General features: G+C 36.0%; 1 protein-coding gene across 1 annotated transcript in view; it reads left to right on the top strand.

Moving 5' to 3' along the window:
* The window catches only part of ABHD17B (abhydrolase domain containing 17B), a 57802-nt gene extending 37993 nt beyond the window's left edge, over positions 1-19809 (top strand). The window contains exons 2-5 of the mRNA XM_011970189.1: positions 6940-7409; positions 11746-11925; positions 14697-14904; positions 19127-19809. Of these exons, the coding sequence (XP_011825579.1) occupies positions 6943-7409; positions 11746-11925; positions 14697-14904; positions 19127-19153 (882 nt within the window). The 5' untranslated portion in view covers positions 6940-6942 and the 3' untranslated portion in view covers positions 19154-19809. The remainder of the gene's footprint in view (positions 1-6939; positions 7410-11745; positions 11926-14696; positions 14905-19126) is intronic.
* Positions 19810-24153: the final 4344 nt, after the last annotated feature.

Raw genomic sequence — 24153 nt, 5'->3', positions numbered from 1 at the left:
TTTTTTTTTTTTTTTTTTGAGACGGAGTCTTGCTCTGTTCCTCAGGAGTACAGTGGTGTGATCTCAGCTCACTACAACCTCTGCCTCCCGTGTTCGAGTGATTCTTCTGCCTTAGCCTCCCAAGTAGCTGGGAATACAGGCACATGCCACCATGCCCGGCTAATTTTTTGTATTTTTAGTAGAGGCAGGGTTTCACCATGTTAGCAGGGATCTCCTAACCTCGTGATCTGCCCACCTCAACTTTCCAAAGTGCTGGGATTACAGGCTTGAGCCACTGCGCCCGGCTGTCCTTTTATTGTTGAATTGTAAAGGTTATTTGTATTTTCTTACATTCAGTAAGTTGTCTTTTCATTATCCTTGTGTCCTTTGAAACATGAAAGTTTTTAATTTTGGAGTCTGATTTATCTATTTTTTTTTTTTTTGCTTTGTTACTTGTGCTTTCAGTATCTTTTCTAAGGAAACATTTTGTAACCCAAGGTCACAAAGATTTATGCCTATATTTTCTTCTGAGAACTTCATAGTTAGATCTTACATTTAGTCTTTGACTCATTTTGAGTTGGTTTTTGTATTTGGTGTGAAGTAAGAGTAAAATTTAATTCTTTTGCATGTGGATATTAAGTTGCCCTAGCACCATTTGTTGAAAACACTTCTTTCACCGTTGAATTGTTTTGGCCCTCTTGTCAAAAATCAGCTGACCATAAATGTCAGGTTTATTTCTGGATTCTCAGTTCTATTCCTTAGATATATTTGTCTGCCCTTATGCCAATACCATTCTCTCTTGATTACTGTTGCTTTTTATTATAAGTTTTGAAATTGGAAAGTGTGAATCCTCCAACTTAGTTTTTCTTTTCAAGATTGATTTGGCTATTGTGGGTTCCTTGAGGTCCCGTATGAATTCTCTGCATTTTGTTTTTCTTGATTATAAGTGGAGGAGTCTTTTTTCTTAATTATTATTATTTTCTGTAGACCTTTATGCTTTTATGTAAATTTTATAATCACTTTTGAGTTACTCAAATTTCTGCTGGAATTTTGATGGGAATTACCTTGAAATTTTCATTTTTGGAGAGTTGACATTCTCAATGCTATTAAGTCATTCTTTCCATTTTTTAATGTTCTTATTTAAAATTTTTCTGCATAAAGGTTTTCTACATTCTATTTTATATTAATTCCTAGATAGTTGTCTTGGTTGTGAGTGCGATCTTATTTATTATTTTTTTAACTATAGTTTTAGTTGTTTAATGCTAGCTAACATTGAACTGTACCAACTTTCCCTAAGTTCATGCATTTGCCAAAATTGCTGAGAATTCTCATTTGTTTTAATACTTTCCAGATTCTTTTGGTTTTCTATCAAGGTGATTACATCATCTACTAAACATATTGTTTTGTCCCTGTATATCTGTTAAGAAAACCATGTGATTTTTTTTCTTTTGTTCATTAATGTGAATTACTTTGGTTTAACATTGGAAGATTTATCATTCTTGTCTTTCAGTTTGATTTTGTATTTTGTATTTATATATACTTTACATGTTTCTTTTTTTTAAAGTTTTTAAGGTTTTTTTCATGCATGTTCAAAGTGAAATGGACTTACAGTTTTATTTACAGTTCTAAGTTTTGGGGTAAAGTTATAATATCTTCAGAAAGCAATTGTTGAGCAGCATTCATTTTCTGGAATAACTTCACTTAAAGTATTTTAAATGAAGGTGGTCTTTAATTTCCATTTGAAGTTCTCATGGTTATTTGCATATCCTAGCCTTTGTGCCAATTTTGTACTTTTATATTAAGAAATGCATGAATTTTGTCTAGGTTATTTATTGACACATGATATTCTTTCATTTCTAGAAACTATGTCTGTAGCTCAAAGTCCTTTTTCCTTTAGTACATTATTTTGTTTATTTTGCTTATCTCTTTCTTGTGATCAGTCTTGTCTGAGTACCCTTTCTACAAAACAATAGTTACGAGTTTGGGTTACATAGTCATTCTGTCACATATCAGTTCCATTGATCATATTTGTGACATTAGGCAACTTATATAACTCTTCTGTGCCTCTGTTTTCTCTATTGCAAAATGGGTGTAGTAATAGTCCCTACAGCAGAGGATTGTTGAAAGGATTAATGTGTGACAAGTGTTTAGAATAGTGCCTGACACTTTGTAAGTGTTCAGTTAATACTATCTGCTATTAGTAGTAGTGGAAGCCTTTTCTTAAAATCAGCTGTTGGTTTTCCATTGCTTTTTGTTCTTTGTTGTGTTGATACCTGTTTTTAATTTTCTTTTTCTTGTTTCTTTGTGCTTACTCTCTCCTTAAGTTGAACACTAATATTTAAAGCTAGATTTTTGTAATGGATAATTATAACTTCTTTAGATGTGCCCTGCACTATCATTTTTCTGATGATTATGTCTGACTTATTAAGAGTCATGCTTATATTCATGCTTTTCTTCTGTGTCTTAAGCTTATCAGTATCAGCAGCATTCTCAACAAGTCAGGTACCCCAGCACATTTTTACCTCTTAAATAGTACCTCTTTTGTCAATCCTCTTCATATGCATATTCACCAAAGTTTTTATTCTGGATTTTTAGGGATATACTTTGTTGTCTTCACCCTCCTTGCTTCCATTGCTCACTTGTACAAAAAACATTGTATTAACTATTCTCCTTTATTTCTCATATCTCAGCTATCTCATAGAATTCCCTTGGGGTTTGGGGGTTTTTTGTTTGTTGTTATTGTTGAGACAGGCTCTCACTCTGTAGCTCAGGCTGGAGTGTAGTGGCTTAATCACAGCTCACTGCAGCCTCGACCTCCCAGACTCAAAGCAGTCCTCCCACTCCAGCCACCCCAGTAGCTGAGACTACAGGCACACACTACCATGCCCGGCTAATTTTTGTATTTTTTATAGAGATGGAGTTTTGCCATGTTGCTCAGGCTGGTTTTGAACCCTGGGCTCAAGCAATCCTTCTATCTCGGCCTCCCAAAGTGTTGGGATTACAGGTGTGAGCCACCGTGCCTGGCCTTCCCTTGGATTTATCTCCTTTCCTCCTTGCTGGGGTTTTTCAAAGAGAGACTTGATTTGGTTAAGTCTTACAAGTTTTTGTGGGCCTGCAGATCTCTCTCTCTCTCTCTCTCTTTTTTTTTTTTTTTTTGATAGAAACAATGTTTTCCTATGTTGCTTAAGTGGTCCTCCCACCTTGGCCTCCCAAAGTGCTGGGATTACAGGAGTGAGCCACCACACCCAACCCAGATACCTTTATCCTCATATTAAAACTGTATTTTTGTTCTGTGTACAATACTAGGTTAAAAGTTTGATTTCTTCTTTAGCTTAAAATTATCTCTTCATTGTCTTTTGGCTTCCAGTGTTGATATTTGAAAGTCATATGTTCATCTGATCTTGTTCATTTGTAAGTAGTTTGTTGTTTTTTGGTACACTTTGAGGCATTTCAGTCTGTTTTTCCCCCTTTAATTCTGAGAAATTCTTAGATAGTCTTATCTTTATTTTCTCCTTTATTTTTTTCCTGGAACTTCTATAGTACAGTTAGTGATATTTCTACTTCTTATTATCTATTAAATTTTCTTGTTTTCTATCTCTTAATTCCCACACACAAAAAATTCCATATTTGTAAATTACTCAGCCTGATTTTTTAGCTCACTGATGTGCTTTTCAGCTGTTACTGCTCAGGCAATCCACTGTGCCCGGCCCTACATGAGTTTTATAAGAACAAGTTGGACTTGAAATTATCTACGTTTAACAAGCTATTTCAGTTTTACATATATATAATTTATATGTAAATATATAAAATATATAATATATAATATATTATAAATAATTATATATTATATATTATATATAAAATATATATTTTTTTACAGAATAAAATATTTTTCTTCAGTAACTTGCTCACACTATACTAAAATGTAGATTTGTTTGTTTTGTTTATACTTTTTGTGAAAATTTTCAGACTTACATTATTCAATTAAATTTTGAGAGTAGGTCTGTGTCGCTGCCTTATACCAGGCCTGTTTTGGAAAGTGATCTTTCCAAGCAAGCTGTTGTCATTAAATAAGCCCCAGTTATCTGACTTTTGGGCAGTGGAAGAGGGAATCATTCTGTCAGCATTAAGGAAGTGAAGCTGTCATTAAACTAGACCCTGGCACTGCAGTTTTTCTCCTTTCTGCTTCTTTCCTTTGGTGTTCATCCCCAGAAGCTTCTTCACAGCCTTATATGTGTTCAACCAGCCAGGTTTATTTCAAAAGTTGTTTATTATAGTTTATAAAAGCTTTTCTGCTAGGTGCGATGGCTCACGCCTGTAATTCCAACAGTTTGGGCGGCCAAGGCAGGCAGATTATTTGAGGTCAGGAGTTCGAGACCAGCCTGGCCAGCATCATGAAACTCCATCTCTACTAAAAATACAAAAATTAGCTGGGCATGATGGTGTGTGCCTGTAATCCCAGCTACTGGGGAGGCTGAGGCGGGAGAACCACTTGAACGTGGGAGGCGGAGGTTGCAGTGAGCCAAGATCGCACCATTGCACTCCTGCCTAGGCGATAGAGTGAGACTTCGTCTCAAAAAACAATCAAAAAACAACAACAAAAGTTTTTCTGGCTAAGAGATAAATTATAAGATGATAGTCTAGATATGTACCATTTACTTACTAAGCTTTTAAAAAGGCTATTGTGGCTCAGCAGTCAATGGTATATGAGGTCATTGGGGTTGAGAAATAACCATAGACTGATACTAAACAAATAGCATTGATATTATACCTTGTACCTCATCATCTTTCTGCAGGTCATTTCCTCCTCTGGAACAGACCCTTTGAGTCCCTTCACTTCCATCTTCTTCAACAGGCACTTTATCCTCCTGACCAGGATAGTAAATTTGTAGCCAAAGTCTATAGTAAACGTCACTAATTTATCACATATCATTGGGCGGCTAAGCCCTGCATATGCCTTAGAATCATTCTCAGCACAACACTTCAGGAAGCCCTCAATTAAAGGTGGCAGATGACACCTAGTTGTTATTTCTGTCCTATTTCTTATTCCAACCAGAGTAAGCCATTAACTTATTCAGGCAGTGTTTTGAAGGCTAAAAAGGAATAAAGGTAGAAAGCAATTAAAGCATTTCCTAATATCCAAGATGTTTTTCTGCCCTTCCCTCACCTTTTATTATTCCCTTGCCTTTTATGTTATTATACCTACCCTTGTTTCTCTCTTCCTGTGCTTTTTTCTGCTGCTGCTTATAAACACATTTATGTTGAACTTCATAGGATATATTCGATTTTTAGTGAGTGAAAAGGGCATTTTTACCCCCAGTTATTCTCAACCATTTAGTCACTGTCTTCAGTTGTTTTCATCCCATTTTTGGTATTATAATGTACTTTTTTTTTTTTCCTATTCTTATATTTAGATTTTTTTTTTTTTTTTTGTGGAGAAAATTGGATGCCACCAAACCTGTAAGGTGTTGATTTTAAATGCCTTTTCCCTGGAACTGAGCAATGGCCTAATTCTGCTAAAAAGAGACAGGAGTTTGAAAAAGGACAAGATGGAAGGAAATACTGATAGAACAAACAAGTATTAATTAATTTTTTGTCCGTCAGTTAAAGTGTGATGATATGCCCATCACTCATTGTATGATAGACCTTCACTACACCAACATTTGATATTCACAACCAAGTCCTTCTGTGTAGGTATTGGCCTTGTTTACTTATGAAGAAAATGAGAGTCAAAGAGATAGTTTGCCCAAGGACATACAGCTGGTAAACGGTAAGTGGTAGAGTTAGGATTTTACCCCAGCTTGCTAACTTTAAACTTTGTACTCTTTCTCTTCCAAACATTTAGAAAAGTTTACCTTTAGTAGATTTTACCTTTTTTCCACAATAAACTTTATATTATAGCCTTTTTAGTTTGGGCAGTAATTACATACATACATGCATGCATGCATACTTAACATACACTTTAATGTTCTATAGGTTATTTGGACCACTGGCACTGTGACCAAAGTGATAGTATTCTGAGCGTGTTCTGAATCTGTGAGGGCCGTATAGCCCAATAACATAGTGTAGTGACAGCCTGGGGTCAAATCCTGGCTCCAGCACTGCCTCATCTTGTGCAAGTTTCCTTTCTCATGCCAACTTACACAGTTGTTTTGAGAATTAAACAAAGTAATACACATAGAGCATTTGGCACAATGTCTGACAAATAGTTTCATAAATGCTATTATTATGTATTCACTTTATGCTAAATCCCTAGCTTCTCCATGAGGTTCTGAGAAGTTTTGCTGAGTTACATAGAAACTACAGACTACACTAAAGATATGTCATACCTTCAGTGTTATTTGTAAAGAAATGGCAAATATTACCTTTATCATTTTTGACATTTTTGTTAAATGAGATAATAATCACTGCTATTTGAAACCTGTCATATAGTGTTTGAGTCTGTCTGCTGGTCAGGAATATTTGCCTCACCCCAGGATTTAAAGTACCTCTAGAAAGAAGCCAAAGGCCAGGCGCGGTGGCTCACGCCTATAATCCCAGCACTTTGGGAGGCCGAGATGGGTGGATCACCTGAGGTCAGGAGTTCAAGACCAGCCTGACCAACATGGAGAAACCCCCATCTCTACTAAAAATACAAAATTAACCAGGTGTAGTGGTGCATGCCTGTAATCCCAGCTACTCCAGAGGCTGAGGCAGGAGATTCTCTTGAACCGGGAGGCGGAGGTTGTGGTGAGCTGAGATCGTGCCATTGCACTCCAGCTTGGGCAACAAGAGCGAAACTCCATCTCAAAAAAAGAAAAGAAAGAAGCCAAAAATCTGTTCGGAATCATACCTAAAATAGTAATAGTCATTAACCACCAATAAAATTTACCCTTGTCTTTGTTTTAACTTTTTATTGTATGAGAATGTAGAATCTACATTCAGTTATTAAAACATTTACTATCTCCTTTTGTTTTTCAGAGCATGAATAATCTTTCATTTAGTGAACTATGTTGCCTCTTCTGCTGTCCACCTTGTCCAGGGAAAATTGCTTCAAAATTAGCATTTTTGCCACCTGATCCAACTTACACACTGATGTGTGATGAAAGCGGAAGCCGTTGGACTTTACATCTATCTGAACGAGCAGACTGGCAGTATTCTTCTAGAGAAAAAGATGCTATTGAGTGTTTCATGACTAGAACCAGTAAAGGCAACAGAATTGCCTGTATGTTTGTACGTTGCTCACCCAATGCGAAATACACTTTACTCTTCTCACATGGAAATGCTGTTGATCTTGGTCAAATGAGTAGCTTTTACATAGGACTAGGATCACGGATTAATTGTAATATATTCTCATATGATTATTCTGGATATGGTGCAAGTTCCGGGAAACCCACAGAGAAGAACCTCTATGCAGACATTGAAGCTGCTTGGCTTGCTCTTAGGACAAGGTAAATTGTAGTTGGAAATTATTTTTCATACTCGTGGTGGTTAGCTAAAAATACCATGTGTAAGAATAGAGTAAAAGCTGTTTTTATTATACATAACTGCTATATAGAGGTTATGTTTACTTTTATGTTCCTGTAATAATTAATATTTTAGACAGCAATTTTAAATTTCACATAATAGCAAAACAAAGTTTTTAAAGACAGTTTCAGGTTTGTCTACATTAATACATGTATATATGTATGATTTTTTTTTTTTTTCACTTAAATCCTTAGCTGGATGTCCATGGTGCATGCCTGTAGTCGTTGTTACTTAAGAGGCTAAGGCAGGGGAATCACTTGAGGCCAGGAGTTTGAGGCTGCAGTGAGCTATGATCGTGCCACTGCACTCCAGCCTCAGTGACAGAGTGAGACCTCGTCTCTTAAAAAGTTAAAAAAATAAATAAATCCAGTGACAAATGTTTCGCTTTGTAAGCTTTCTTATTGGAGTGTGATATAAAAAAATGTTTATTCAAAGCTGCAGCCTTTCAAGGCAATGAGAGAAAATACTGACTTAGCTAATTATTCACTTGATCTATCATCAACAGTATGAGGCTGGATTGCTTTCTATTAAAATCCTAAGCCAAGATTTGCATTATTTTATGTGATTACTTCTTGAGAGGTACAACTTAAAGATACCTTATTGGAACTATCTTTCAAGTATTCATTCTATAAAAAGGAGATTTTACTTTATATTCTTCACTGCTAAAATTGAGAGAGATGGTATCAAGTTTAAAAAAAATTTTTAGGCTGGGTGCGGTGGCTCACGCCTGTTGTCCCAGCACTTTGGGAAGCCAAGGCAGGCAAATCACAAGGTCAGGAATTTGAGACCAGCCTGGCCAACATGGTGAAACCCCATCTCTACTAAAAATACAAAAATGTCTGGGCGCAGTGGCTCATGCCTGTAATCCCAGCACTTTGGGAGGCCGAGGCAGGTGGATCACAAGGTCAGGAGTTCGAGACTAGCCTGGCCAAGATGGTGAAACCCCGTCTCTACTAAAAATACAAAAATTAGCTGGGTGCAGTGGCAGGTGCCTGTAATCCCAGCTATTTGGGAAGCTGAGGCAGGAGAATCTCTTGAACCTGGGAGGCGGAGGTTGCAGTGAGCCGAGATCACACCACTGCACTCCAGCCCAGGTGACAGAGTGAGACTCTGTTTCAAAAAAAAAAAAAAAATTTAATGTTATGATAAATTGTTTAATAAAATTTTCTTACTGTTCAGTTATTCTTTGATTATATAGCAGCATACATTTTGGGGAACTAGAAATTGCATTAATCTTTTCTAGTAGCCAAGATACCTAAACGTTTTTCTTGAAAAATCACAATTTGGTAGACTTCAATGTATTATTAGTCAGGTTAGTGTACAATAAACAGATAACCTTAATATAGGCTGTTCTTTATATTATATGAAAATAAAACATCTGACTTCCAGAATGTTTTTGACTGAACCTATAGGATATAAACAAAACTCACTCTTTCTAATTTAATGTTTAAATATTAAAGATTTGATTTAGTCAGGAAGAATTTCCTCAATTTTAATAATAATGAAGTAGTTAATAATATTAAAGATATATAAAAAATCTTTAAAATTATTTTTCCCTCCAAAGAAATGTAGTAAAGTTATGCTCTCATAGCAAAGTTCTACATAAAAGGGATTCTTGAAATCAATTGGAATTATATAAAAACATAAATATGGGGAATAAGGAAAAAAAGATGGCAAGTAGTAGGTAGAGTTGATGGGGGATGGTAAAATTATTGTCTAATTGATAAATTTAAAAACTGCTTTAAATAAAAATCTTTTTAGGTATATTGATATGGGTTACATCAGGCCTTAAAACAAACAAAACCTGAGTGCCCACTTTTTAGAGCCAGCCAGTTGAATAACGTATAATAACTGTAAGAAAGTATTATAATTAAAACAAAATAACTTTATTGAGCGATAAAGTTCACACTTTTAAAGTTTAACTTCAGTGGAATAATGAAGTTTTAAAGGGTGCTAAGTTAAAACTGATAGCCTTCATTATTAGTGCTTCCCAGTAACAAAAAAGGGTCACTTTACTCAAACAAAACATGTTAGTATTGGGTTCAGTGTTCTGTGTCTTTGTGAAAAAAATCCCATTTTTTAAGTGGTCAACTTACTGGTTTTTTTTTTGAATCTTGGCATTTATCAATTTGAAGAAAACTTTCAAAAATGATTTTCAGTCTTGATTAATTTTTTTAACATATTTGATAGCCAGTGTTAATGAGGAATGGGCAGATTTCACCAACAATCCCACATACTATTTTAGCACTTACATTTTAGAATTTTAGACTTCTGTTTTCTTTCATGTTGAACCCAAAATATAGTTGTAAGAGTTTCATAAGTGTAGGTACTTTAGGAAATGTAACTTCCCTGAGCCTGTGTTTCCTCATCTGTTTAATGAAGAGATTGAATTAAATGATCCCCAAGATCTTTTCCAGTTCTGGAATTCTGTCATCTAATGAAATGTGTGTGATTAGAAGACATGCCTTTTATTTTATTTACCTGATTAAAAGTTAGGACTTAAGTAACCAGGAGAGAGAAAATAAATAATGAACTTAAATAAACTTAAACTTAAATTTGTTTAATGATGTCCTTTTTGGGAAAATTGGATATCTGTAATAACTCCAATTTCTGACCTTCTGATGGACCAAAAGAAACTCAGGGCCTGGCATTCACTGTGCACCTTTCCCACAAAGTCCTTGAGCTCCTCATCTGTGGGCTTCAGAGGTAAAAAACACTGAACCTGGTAGTCAGTATACCTGAGTTCTAATTATAGAGCTGTCAGCTACTGGTGACTTTGAAGGTCTGCTCATTAGGCAGCTGAAGTCTATATTAAATGGTCTCTAAACTCCTTTCTAGCTCATACTGTTAGGCAGTTGTTACTCTTGTGAGTCCCCTAATGCTTAATTGTCAGCTACCTCTGCAAGTCTTTCCTCAAGCATTGTCATTGCTAGCTGTAGCCCAAATTTCATGATTGCCACCAACAATGCTGATATTCAGCTGACAGCAACAATGCAACCTCAAGAATTGTGGTTATGCTGCAAATGTTCATTCTCCTAATTTCTTCATTCATTTGAAATATGTGCAACTAGGTCTGTTGTAAAGAAAAAAGCTTTTCTGAGTTTGCTAATATTTAGCGTCAATTTGGAGTAGACAGAGCCCCACTTTCTGTGTCCTTTCCAAATGCTTGTGTAGTCCTGACTTGAAGAAACTATGTGGGGAGACCTGTGTTACTACCTGTATAGTTGAAATAGTATTATGCCCCTGGAAGAGAACACAGGGACAGTTTGCCTCGCTCTTTCCTGGTGAATATTCAGATTCTCAGAAAGATATTTTACGTTTGCAAAAGATTTCCAAAAGAAGCTGTTGTGGTCTTAGCTGCCAGAGTGACTGCTGTCTGCCTTCTAAGTGGAAAGCTGTATTTAATGTCACTGTAACCTTGAACCCCACATTCATTAGCTCAGGTAGCACTGCACTTGGACTTGCAGTAGTTTACTTTTGGGATGATTATACTGTAGACAAGTAGCAAGCAGTTCCTTGAACATACTAGGTACCCAATAAATATTTATTGAGTCAATGAGTTTTCATCTATTTAAACCTGCAGCCATTTTAAAGGGATTAAAATAGTACCTTGAGATTTTAGCATAAAGTCTATTCATAAATAACTGGACCATGTGGTGTTTGGAATTCTTTTTTATCTTTTCAACCATTAGTCCATTTCTACAACTAAGGAAAGACAAACTTTAAGAAAAATCATAAAATCATAATTTGCCCTTGACTAAAACCATACATATAGTTTATTCATTTCATACCGTAACTATGTGTAACAGTTCATCAATATGACCAGTTTTGGAAATTAAAATGAGCTGCTCCTGATGTGTGGAGAAATAAATAATTTTTCTTACATTGAACAGAAAATAAATATGACCTATTCATTCAACATCAGTTCATTAAAATATTAGTGATATGCCCCAAGCTCAGTCAACAGTATGCTAGGTTGAAATGCTATAGTGTAATAAATTATTTAATAAATTTATTTCTTAAGATTGAAATTTTAAAATACCTCAGCAATTATTTTTCCAAAAGATGAAATAGAAACACATGAAATAAACTGATGATACAGACTTTATTGTAATGTTAAAAATAAGAGTAATAGCCAAGAAACTTAAGTTTAAAAAATGAATTAGTTGACATTGTCTTATTCTAAGATCAAATCCTTTGGAATGATGGAACATTTCATACCACTCCAACTTTTTTGTTTTTAACGCCTGAACTTTGTAGATATGGCATTCGCCCTGAAAATGTGATTATATATGGCCAAAGTATAGGGACAGTACCGTCTGTGGATCTTGCTGCTCGATATGAGAGTGCTGCTGTTATTCTTCATTCTCCTCTGACCTCGGGAATGCGAGTTGCCTTTCCTGACACCAAGAAGACCTACTGTTTTGATGCATTCCCAAAGTAAGTAGCAGTGTTCAAAATAGTTCAATTCCAAGAAACTTAGGAATTTTTTCATCATTTAAAGTATTCATGACATAGTTCACTCAACCATAAGTTTCTATTTTACATATATTAGCACATATACATTATGAAAAATTAATTTATAAAGAGGGTATTAGCTGGTGACCAGTCAGAAGGCTGAAATGTTTGAGGAGTGGTAATCCAGATGAAAATTGCTGAGGGCCGTACACCTCAGGTGGTGGCACTAGTATTGGAGACAAGGGAATGAGTTTGAAAGATAAATTTGACAGAACTGAGTGTCAGACTTGGACGTAGGATGCTAAAGAGAAAAACTTGAACATGACTACCATGTTTCTGCCCTGAGGTGCTAATGGATGGTGCCATCCAGTGAAACACTTGATGTTAGAGAAGAACAAGTAGAGGTTAAAATGAGTAAATATCTGATTAATGATATCTAATTTACAAAAGTGAATTGAAAAAAGTTGAATCTTAAATTAACTAGATTAGTAAGTATTGCTGCCACAAAACCCGCCAACATACTTAGATGTATTTGAAAGAAAAGTAGCTACTTTTCCTTCATGCTTTTCAAGACAGGAGGTAGTTCCCACCTACTCTTCATAGTTGGAAAAAATTAATGGACTATTTTTCTCAAAGAAGTAGAAGACAAGAAATAAGCTGGCAAATTTTAGTTTTCTTTCCTTTCTCCAATTGGCAACAATACAAAGGATTTTTTTGTGAATGGCCGATGGGCCTAAGGCAAAGTCATCACATGGTTCTTTATAAAGAATAGCAAAGATTATTTTAAAAACACATTATTTTCATCACTAGCCAGTAATGGATCACTTTAGTAGGGAAAGTATGTGAACACATGATCTTATCACAAGGGCAAACTGGGCGTGTTTGGGTTTTTATTTTGTTTTGCGTTTGTTTTTGTTTCAGGTAATGTAGGTATAGGCATTACACTGCCTCTGTCTAGCTGAATGGTAAAAATGATAGGGATGTATCTGAGTATCCCTATATCAGTGTTGTTGCCAACTTGTATCTCTGTCTAGCTCCCTCTTTCATTTCTGGTGCACCAACAGAGAGCAACACTAAAAATAAACTGTTTGGCCAGGCACAGTGGCTCACGCCTGTAATCCCAGCACTTTCAGAGGCCGTGGTGGGTGGATCACTTGAGGCCAGGAGTTCGAGACCAGCCTGGCCAACATGGTGAAACCCTGTCTCCACTAAAATTACAAAAATTAGCCAGGCGTGGTGATGCACGCCTGTAATCCCAGCTACTCAGGAGGCTGAGGCATGAGAATCCCTTGAACCTGGGAGACAGAGATGGCAGTGAACCAAGATGGTGCCACTGCACTTCAACCTGGGTGACAGAGCAAGACCCTGTCTCAAAAAATAAAAATAAACTGTTTGAAAAAGATAATATATTTCTTTTTTTATTCAAGTTTTAATTCCTCTACCGCTGAACCTCTTTCTGACAGCAGATAGTAAACCCAAGTATTTATTCTTACCAAATGCAGCCTTAGATTATTTAATTGATGGTTTTTTCCTTGTCAAAATTCCATTTTCATTTTATGTTATTTATAATATCTTTCTCTAAGGATTCTTAAAAAGAATTGTTTGTCTGTGTAGTTTCTGTCTCCTCCAAGTTGCCAAGTGTTTTTTTTTTTAAAAAGTGTTTGTTTTGATTCCTGTGTTATTTGAAGTGTTCTCCTCTCATGTCTGATAACTTTTGGTTGCCTGCTTATATGTAAGTAAAGGAACTGATCAACTTTTTACTCTTACATATAAGCCGGCAATCAAGATTTAGCAGATCAACTAAAGGGCTGCTCTGATATAATCTCCAAAGAAGGCTCTTTCTAAAAGTCCCTCCTGGAGGACAGTGGCCTGACTACCAGCATTCTGGGAGCCACATAGGGAAAACGGGTTCATAGTAGCCAGTATGTAAATGCATATGTGTCCGTTGTCTCTATGATACCTCTGTTCTAAACTCTGGGAGTCTTCTAGTCCACAGACATTCCAGTCTTGGGGGCAGACAGTTTCCGGGTATATGAACAGGCAAAAGGAACTGGGAAGGGGAGGCTAACTTTCTTACACAGACTTTGAAAAAATCCTGTATATTTCAGTTACCCCCTTCATCACCATGGTAATTCCTTAACTTTCTGGGGTATTCTGTGGTATAAATTGGTTTCGTTCATCACTTTATGGTCTATCTGCCTAAAATTGTGTTTTCTTCTCTCCTTTTGATAAATTATTTCACACATTAATCTTTCCAGCTCCAACATTTTATTATATTTTAGTACATTCTCTTTGTTTTTGTATCTTTATCCTCAAACAAGAACAAAAACATAAAACATTTTGCTATCATTTTAGTAGGAGACTAGGAGAAAGAATATAGTGAGTGCAAAAAGTGAAATTAGCACATACTTGAAATGGTTCTTAAGTTTTCTCCTCTTCTGGACACCTAAGTTTCTCTGTGCCAAAAGTCAACATTGTAGAAAGGTGCAGTAGAGCGACGAGAGCATTGAGTGATTCCAGCAAAACCATCAAAACAAGTGCATGACAATAACTTCCTCAGATAATCTTCAGGTAGGGAGTATGTAAAAGGCAATTTTTGAATCTTACTGGAAATTCAAGAGACGTTCTTACCTTCTGAACTGATTCGTACAATTCTCATATTTGAATTACCTGTCTGATACAGCACAAGAATATTTATGTTCCTTTACATAGTTAATTTGTTGCATTTTTTCCCCCTTCCTTTTTCCCTGCAGCATTGACAAAATCTCTAAGATAACCTCTCCAGTATTAATAATTCATGGGACTGAAGACGAAGTCATTGACTTTTCACATGGCCTCGCGTTGTTTGAACGTTGCCAAAGACCTGTGGAGCCTCTCTGGGTTGAAGGAGCAGGTCACAATGATGTGGAACTGTATGGACAGTATCTTGAAAGGTTGAAACAGTTTGTGTCACAGGAACTGGTAAATTTGTAAAATATTCTGTAAATTTGCTACTGGGTTTTCCTTTCTTGCTGAACTGCACTCTTTGGTAACTAACATAAAACCTGAAGGTTTTGTTTGCAAATCATGTCAGTTGCCTTCATAAATGTACAGGTAATGATTTGTTAACAGACTTAATGAAGGTTTTAATTACCAGAACTAAGAACTGGAAATAACAGTACCATGCAGTCAGGCTGTGTAATTTATATTTTTTCTGTGAATTTTTTTTTAACATCAAGATGAGTACTGTATGAGATTTTAATTCTATAAAATCAAATGCTGTAAAAGTATTGCCAAATGCTTTTGCATACTAGAAACAAATTTATAAATATTTTTAAAACATCTCAATGTACTAAATCTTATCCTGGAATACAACTGTAATATTCTTTTGAAGAAAGCTATGTATCTAAAGCAATTTAAGTACTCATAATAGAATGAACTGTAAAAGAGATTTAAAACCATGCAAGTTCACTAGAATTAACCTAAACCCTGTTGTACAGGGATAGAGGTTTAAAGATATTTTATTGTAAAATACATTGAATTTTCTCTATACTCTGATTACATACATTTATCCTTTAAAAAAGATGTAAATCTTAATTTTTATGCCATCTGTTAATTTACCAATGAGTTACCTTGTAAATGAGAAGTCATGATAGCACTGAATTTTAACTAGTTTTGACTTCTAAGTTTGGTACTGTGAGGCAACTACTTAAAATTTTCATGCTGGTTATTTAAAAGGCATTTAGAGATTTCAAGAATGATTTTGTATGCAATGTTTTAAATTTTGACTGATCTCATAGTCTCATAGAGTTGCAGTAGTCTTCATTGTATGAAATCCTGAAAGTCCATGAGTTGATCTTAAAGACCACAAACAGACTAGCTATCTGATCCCTTTTCACTGGCTATTTTTTTTTTTCATTTTTTGAGACGGAGTCTTGCTCTGTCGCTGAGGCTGGAGTGCAGTGGTGCAATCTTGGCTCACTGCAACCTCTGCCTCCCAGGTTCAAGTGATTCTCCTGCCTCAGCCTCCCGAGTAGCTGGGATTACAGATGCCCGCCACCACGCCTGGCTAATTTTTGTATTTTTAGTAGAGTCAGGGTTTTGCCATGTTGATCAGGCTGGTCTTGAACTCCTGACCTCATGATCTGCCCTCCTCCGCCTCCCAAAGTGTTGGAATTACAGGCATGAGCCACCGCGCCTGGCCCACTTTGGCTATTTTTAAAAATAGGACCTGTTGTTTTGGATTACTATCTGAGAATTTCATGGATTCACTCCTGGGTATAGGAGATAAGAATACATTTAATTCATAACTTTTATATTAACCAATATAGTAAAACAATAAAGCTCACACATACAAAAACTAAGTTGCCTTTCCTTGAATGAACCCTGCCTGAATAAAACAATGAAAGAAAAATAAAAATAAAAATAAAAAATTAATGGTATGTAGTCTAATTTGTAAATGAATGAATATGGAAATAATACACACTGTGGATATATTTTAAGGCCTTATGTAGTTTTAATTGTTCTGCTTGTTCCGTGGTTATGTCTAAGACTATAGTATACGATTCTCTTCAAAGTATATCAAGTATTGTGAATGCTTTGGTTCAGATGTGTCAAATTAACAGTAAAACAACAAATATACCACTGACCTGTGCTTATTTGCCTTTTTCCATGCTCCCCACGCCCACACTAGAAAGCGTGAAAAGAAAAAAAAATTACCCTTCGTTTTTATAGGACATAGTTTGAAAACTTTTAAAATTATATCATCACTTCTTTTGGAGAGGTCTTTCTTTCTCAAGATTGTCTTGTAACCTATACAGTTTATTCTTTGTACCTCCTACAACCCAGGGCTTAGCTAAATGTTTTATTTGATTACCTAGGGAAATCTAAATATTGATTCTATTTATTCAGTGTTCGTTCATTCAACGATAGTTATTGAATGTATAAATCATGCAAAACCCTGTGCTAGGTAAAGACAGACTGTGTCCTCATAGATTTCATGGTCTAGCTAAGGAGACAGGCACCTTATTGCCCAAATATTACTATTTTAATAAGGACTGAAGGAGATTTGTAAGGTATTGTAACAGGTAAAAGGTACTTTTGGGAGGGGAACATGGGGAGCAGGACAAGGAAGAGTCCCCCAGAGAAGTGGTATTTCAGCTAAGTTTTGACGGATAACTAAGAATTGGGTAGACCTGGGTGACCCAGGAGAAGCATTCCTGGCTGAGGGGGATGAATAATATATGGAAGCCTAGAGGAAGGAAGGTGCAGTTAAATATGAGAACTGGGCTGGGCTCGGTAGCTCACACCTGTAATCCCAGCACTTTGGGAGACTGAGGCAGGTGGATCACGAGGTCAGGAAATCGAGACCATTCTGGCTAACACGGTGAAACCCTGTCTCTACTAAAAACACAAAAAATTAGCGGGGCGTGGTGGCATGCGCCTGTAGTCCCAGCTACTCGAGAGGCTGAGGCAAGAGAATCACTTGAACCCTGGAGGTGGAGGTTGCAGTGAGCCGAGATCACACCACTGCACTCCAGCCTGGGCAACAGAGCAAGACTCCGTCTCAAAAAAAAAAAAAAGTTTGGCCTAGGAATGAGGCTACTAATTAGGAACACAATTACAGATGGCATCGTGAACCCTACCTAGTCTTTATCCTAGAAACAAACAGGAAGCCATTGATAGAAAAGGAAACAGCACTTGTCATGAGTATAGGTGAAAAAATCTGGAGATTTTTGCTTGCTGGAAATAACATATAAGTCAGTTTTGTAGAAACTGATCTAATTTTAGAGTGGTGAAAAATACATCATGGGAAAATGATACACAAAGTGCTGTTCAAACCACGTTTGCATTACTAATGTTATTCCAGGATGCAGTGAAAGGATATTTGCAAATTAGAGCAAATCCTGAGGTATTTGCCAAGTTGGAAAAGGTACCATAAACTGAAACTCCCAAACCAGCTGAAAGATGTGACTAAGGCGTAATAGCTGCCTTCAAATATTTGAGAGGCATGTACAATGTATTCTATCTGGCTCTCAGAGCAGAACTGGGTGAAAATTACAAAATACCAGATTCGAACTCAGTATGAGAAATAACTTTATGGTTATTTGTCCGTAAAGGAAAGGGATTGCTTCCTAAGCATTAATGACTGTCTTATCACTAGAGACAGAGCAGAAGTTGAATGACATCTGTCATAGGTGTCACAGAAGAAATGCCAGATTTAAATGAAAAGTTGTACTAGATGTACTGTGTGTAAGGTTGTTTGAGACTTTGTATTCCATTTTGATTTCTCCTACTTACTCGTCAGAGCTTACCTTATGGTTTTGAGAAGACAGTATGATGTAGAACAATTAAACTGGCAGTCAGATCTGGGCCCCTTGTCAGCTAACAGTGATTAGATCTGCAACATTGGGCAAGTTACTTCTGGACCTCAGTTTTCTCACTAGAAATAAAGAAATGGAACTAATTGAATAATAATATCCCTTACATTTCTAATGTAATGTGAAAATTTCAGCCCTACTCACACGTAATGGCTCATATCAGTTTTTAGCCTTAACTAGAGTGGTGCCAGTTAGCTTGTTTTGATATTTGGCTTTTGTGCATACTAACATAGTGCAATTTGGATAATAACACAAATCCTTGGTACATAGCTCCTGCCATATCCTCCAGGTACAAAAAAGAATGGTAGATAAGAACTTTCATGAACTAGTTTATCATCTTCACACTTTTCCAGGTTTCTTTACACAAATTTACCAGTTCTATATCCTACATGAATATATATCATAGATTTTTTTCTTTGTGATTTCTATAAATATATAGGTAGTGTTCATTTTAAGAGAGCTTCATAAGTGAAAATGAATTTTAAGTAGGGCGAGGTAGCTCAAGCCTGTAATCCCAGCTACTTAAGAGGTTGAGGTGGGAGAACCACTTGAGTCGAAGACTAGAAGGCTGCAGTGAGCTGATAGTGCCACTGCACTCCAACCTGACCAATGGAATGAGACCCTGTCTCTGCAAAAATAATTATAAAATGAATTTTAGAAATTGTAGACTGACAGCAATTGTCATGTAAATAGTGGTATTCTTGCATTTAGACATATATGACAAAACTTTAAGAGTGATTTTTCATAAAGTTATGGAAAGCCACATAAACTCATAGATTATAAAAACTTCAGAGGTGATATAGCCTAATCCCTTTATTTTACAGGTGCAGAAACATAAAGAAGGGAAGTGATTTTCTCAAGGTCTACAATTGTCAACGACGGTACTATGTATTCCATTATCTTCTCTTTACCAAACTTATCTGGATTAATATACCAATGAGCCTTTCAAATTCTGTGGCGTAAACTTATTTGCTCTCCAATGTTAGTCACAGTTTTTTTTAATGGGTAGAGCCCTCCTTGTCAACTATTCATTGAATAGTAAATTGGTAGATTGTGCCAATTAATTCTCATGTTAATGATTATTTAAAGAATTTAATACTAATTCATTTTACTAGGCACAGTTACAGTTATTTAGTTATGCTGAAACCTAGTGAGGATGGTAGCCACAGACACATGAATAAACAAGTATTTACTTCAGGAGCTGATTTACTACAAATTGTAACACGCAGAATAAGCAATTACATTGAAAAAAGTATCAATATAGTTATTACGAATTAACTTTTATCTTGTTGCTTTGTTTTAAAATAGGCTATTTATTCAAACATGATAGCATGTTGCATTCTGATAATGTGCACCCCAAATGCCCAGTAACCAAAAAAAACAGTTTATGCTTACGATACTTGGAACGAGGCTTTCAGTTTTAACTTGCAGAATGGAAAAGACATTTGTCTATCGTATCTCTAAATGGATTATGCCTCTGACTGAACAGTTGAATGAGTAATGCTAAGGAAGGAAACAAACACCTCTATGCTGGAAATGACCCACTTGACATTAGAGTTGTGTGTTTTTCTTTCTTTCTTTTTTCTAGGGAAAGTACAAAGGTCTTTGCAAATGTCAGTGAACTGAAAGCTGTTAAACTGGCTTTTTCATGTGAAGTCAGATGGACATGAAACTATTTTACTCCCTCTATTTCCTTGTGTAGGCCATGTACTAAATTTGCATAATATAATTATGACACTTTTAGAAAAAAGTTTTAATAGTGTGTTTTTTAAAATGACATTGTTATATTAGAAAAATGGGGAAATGCTATTTTTAGATAATTTTTGTTTATCTCCTAATAAAATGCAAGTTTCAGCCACTGTACTACTTGATTAATTCAAAATTTGGACTTCTTTTTCCTCTAAAACAACTACTTAAGGCAGTGTATTGAATTAAAGTAGATTCAGTCTTCTGGTTTTTGAAGAAGAAAAGAAGTAGAGAGGGTAGCAGGTAGGTTTACGAATATAGGTACACTATGTATTGTGAATTCATAGGCTATAAATCAAAACTTATAATTAGCATTCTCATGAATCTTAGATGAAACTTGTGTTTCTATTTGAACACCTAATAACTTTGGTAAAGTCAGAGGCCATCTATATCACTTCACCAAAGTGAGAATTTGCTACTTTTTGAGCTCTTTTAAGTCTGGGCTCCAAGCCTTCAAGGCCCATCCCTGGGAAATAGAATGGGCAGAAGGGAAGGAGACAAAAGAAAATAGTTCATATATCCCTAAATATATCTGGTGCTGTCAAAAATGATAATTAAACTTGCTAAAGTATTCAGTGTAATCCTAAATGAAAAAGAGAGTATAAATGATTACACCTCTGTAAAATAAAATGTGAGTGTCTATGGAATAAAAGCCAAAGGAAATAAATACAATGAAACAAATGATTGTGTTGAGGCAATAGGATTATGGGTGAGTTTTTTTCCTTGACCTACTTAAAAAGGTATCTTTTATGTCGGTGTGTTATTTTTTATGATAAAAAAGAAGGGGGGAAACCTACTTCTTCACTGTCTCCTGGTTTTCACTGTCAGAAACTGGCTTCTGGACTTCCAAAATCATAAGACCCCAGAACAGATACAGGAGAAGTAATTCTCAAATGTGTTTTCAGCCTGGCTACCAGAGCAGCAAATAAAAGTAGCTGGAGGAGGAGATGATTCCTTTATTTGAGTGAACAATATTGAATTTTGTGTTTTGTTTTGGCAGGGAATGTAATGAATAGGATAATAATATCTGAAATCCTCACTGAGTGCCAGGTCTAAAGTACTTTTTAGGCAATGCCTACATAATATATCAACGTTAAAAACTCTATAATGCATTGTTATAGTTACTACTTTACCATCTGTAGTCATTTCCTTAGCCCATTACAGCTTTGTTTTTACTTACTTCCTATGTGCTATTGGCAAAAATATAGAGGGAGTAAAATACATTACATTTCTATATGTTATAGGCCCAACAATCCATTATATACATATTATTTGAAATTGCTTTTTAAAATCAATTAAGGAGGAAAAATATGCATTTATCATTATGTAATTATCAATGTTGTTTGTTCCTGTAGATTCATGTTTCTGTAGGGTCACTTGATTTCAGCCTGAAGAACTTCATTTAGTATTGTAAAATGAGTCTGCTAACAAATTCTCTCAGTTTTGCTTATCTGGGAAAGGATTTATTTCATCTTCGTTTTTGAAAGATAGCTTTAGTCTATATAAGATTCTTGGTTGCCTACTTTTTTCTTTGAGCATATGGAATATGTTTTCCTATTGCCTTCTGGCTTCCATGGTTTCTGATGAGAAGTAAGGTGTTAATCTTAAATCTTATCGAAGTACCTTTGTAAGTGATGCATTGTTTTTCTCTTGCTGATTAAAACTTCTCCTTTGACTTTCAGCATTTATACTATAAAGTATCTGTTTGTAGGCATCTTTGCTTTTTTTCCCCAGAGCATTCGTTAAGCTTCTTGGATGTATAAGTTATAGCTTTCTAATAAAATTGGAAACTTTTCTGCCATTATTTCTCCAAATGTTTTTTTTCTCTCCTGGTACTCAGCACAAGGGCTACAGGATTACAGCTGCTCTTATGTTAATGGACCTTGGGCTGCTTTGCTTTTTTAGATTCTCACATTTGTTCTCTGCTTTCCTCTGTTGTTCTTTCATACTGTCAGCTGTTGCTACTTGCTACTGTGAGTTTGTTTCTTTTGTTCCAACTTGCTTTTTGTGTATTTCCACTCAGATGATCTAGGAAACTAGATAATTAAACTTATTACATTATGTCTAAATTAAGAGCAAAATAGCTCCACTGAAATCTCTGAAAGGCTGTGCTGTGAGCAATAGCCAGATAGTCAAGACTAAAGTTGCCCCTACCCTGAATAAGAAGTAGTTACGCCACGTGCGGTGGCTCACACCTGTAATCCTAGCACTTTGGGAGGCTGAGGCAGGCGGATTACTTGAGGTCAGGAGTTTGAGACCAGCCTGGCTAACATGGTGAAACCCCATCTCTACTAAAAATACAAAAACTAATCAGGTGTGGTGGCATGGCTCTGTAATCCCAGCTGTTTGGGAGGCTGAGGTATGAGAATCGCTTGAACCCGGGAGGTGGAGATTGCAGTGAGGCAAGATTGCGTCACCGCACTCCAGCTAGGGTGACAGAGCGAGACTCCATCTCAAAAAAATAAATAAATAAATGAATAAGTAGTAGTTACTAGCTGCCCAGTTGATTTGGTTCTGTCCAGTGGGTAAGGATACTGGGCTGCTTGCTAGGAGTCTGCTCTTCTTGTGAATGTTACTGCTATTATCTTTTATATTTCTTTTTAAGAAGTCATGAATTTTCAAGAACCAGAGCAATATATCATCCCCAAGTTTTGCCAGTGTTGAGTCAATGGTTTCTAAATGACTCATCAGCAATGTGAAAAACTGAGGGGTAATATATGAAGTGGTAGAATGCATCAGTCAGCCTTGAGCTTAGTGTAGTTTGATAACCATCACTGACTGAGATGATGAATATGGAAGCATTCCCTTTGAAAACAAAGACAAAAAGTTGAGCAGTTGCAAACACTGGGGAAATACAGAGTAGAACTTAGAGTGACTTTGAAAATGAAGGAATGGGTTAATCAACAGAAACAGAACAGGAGGAAACATGCAATAGTTTAGGTCTAATAAATCCTTCCAAACAAATACGTAATTAGAAGAAAGGCAAGGTAGATATAAATGTCACCCAAACACCCAGTTAAGGAACATTTCAAGTCATGAGATACTCTGAGCATAACATTAGAAAAATAAATAAATAAAGATTCTGGGTTAATTGTTAATTTGAATATGAATAAATAGTGTGGAACAGTTGTTTGAAATGCTGGAAACAGGCTATATTGGTGGGAGTATGACTAGGGTGTCTTTAGCACTATTTAAGCCCTTATTTTGGTCACATTTGGACTTAGCACTCTTGTGCCTTAGAGAAGCCAGGGTCTGCCGGAGAGAAAAAGGCAAATAATAATAATGATTAAAAGAATATAAAAGAATGTAAGGAAAGCCTAACAACAACCGTTTGCACTAGTCATTTGGATCTCTCCCAGGGTTTCCCCTCGAAGCCTCACTCCAGTACTTGGAGTGAGACATGAGAGATATTACTGTGTACTGTCCCTTTTAATCCTCTCAGTTCTAGGTAGTTCTCTCAACAAAGTGCCATGCAGAGTATTGTAAAGGAAGAAGATCCCCAGAAACAAAGGCCCTTTGCATTATAGATCTGCCTTCCAAGAAGCTATCTGCTATCTTATCTGTTAGACTGGGCATCTCTGAAGGGCAGAGAATACGTCTTTCATTTTTATCTTTGCACCCTTCCCTTCCTTGGTAACTGAAAGCTTCCCAACAATTGAATTAATATGAAGAAAGAACATGTTCCAAAAAAATGAGACTTTTCCTGTTTGTTGCCTTATTTGAAAGCTTTAAGTCAATAGGATAGCCTCATAATTCAAAGCTGTGACTTTATGTTTTTCTCAAATATCTTTATTACATTAGAGAAGAAACTAGTAAAATTAATAGTACAAGGGGGATATTAAGGGTAGCTTTTGAAATGTTAGACATTAATCCCTGAGCCACAGTTTCATCACCAGTTAAAGGTAGATAATTATCCTTTCTGTTGACCTTAGAGGTTTACTATGAAGATTAAATAATAATCCTAAGTGGGAATACTTAGTGCCCTAAAGAAATTTTTTTTAAAAATAAGGAATTGTAGGCCGGGCGCGGTGGCTCAAGCCTGTAATCCCAGCACTTTGGGAGGCCGAGACGGGTGGATCACGAGGTCAGGAGATCGAGACCATCC

Source organism: Mandrillus leucophaeus, unplaced genomic scaffold (assembly GCF_000951045.1).
Source record: "Mandrillus leucophaeus isolate KB7577 unplaced genomic scaffold, Mleu.le_1.0 Scaffold93, whole genome shotgun sequence".
Classification (NCBI taxonomy): Eukaryota; Metazoa; Chordata; class Mammalia; order Primates; family Cercopithecidae; genus Mandrillus; species Mandrillus leucophaeus.
The sequence above is the reverse complement of the archived record's forward strand: the minus strand, read 5'-3'. Positions and strand labels throughout refer to the sequence as shown.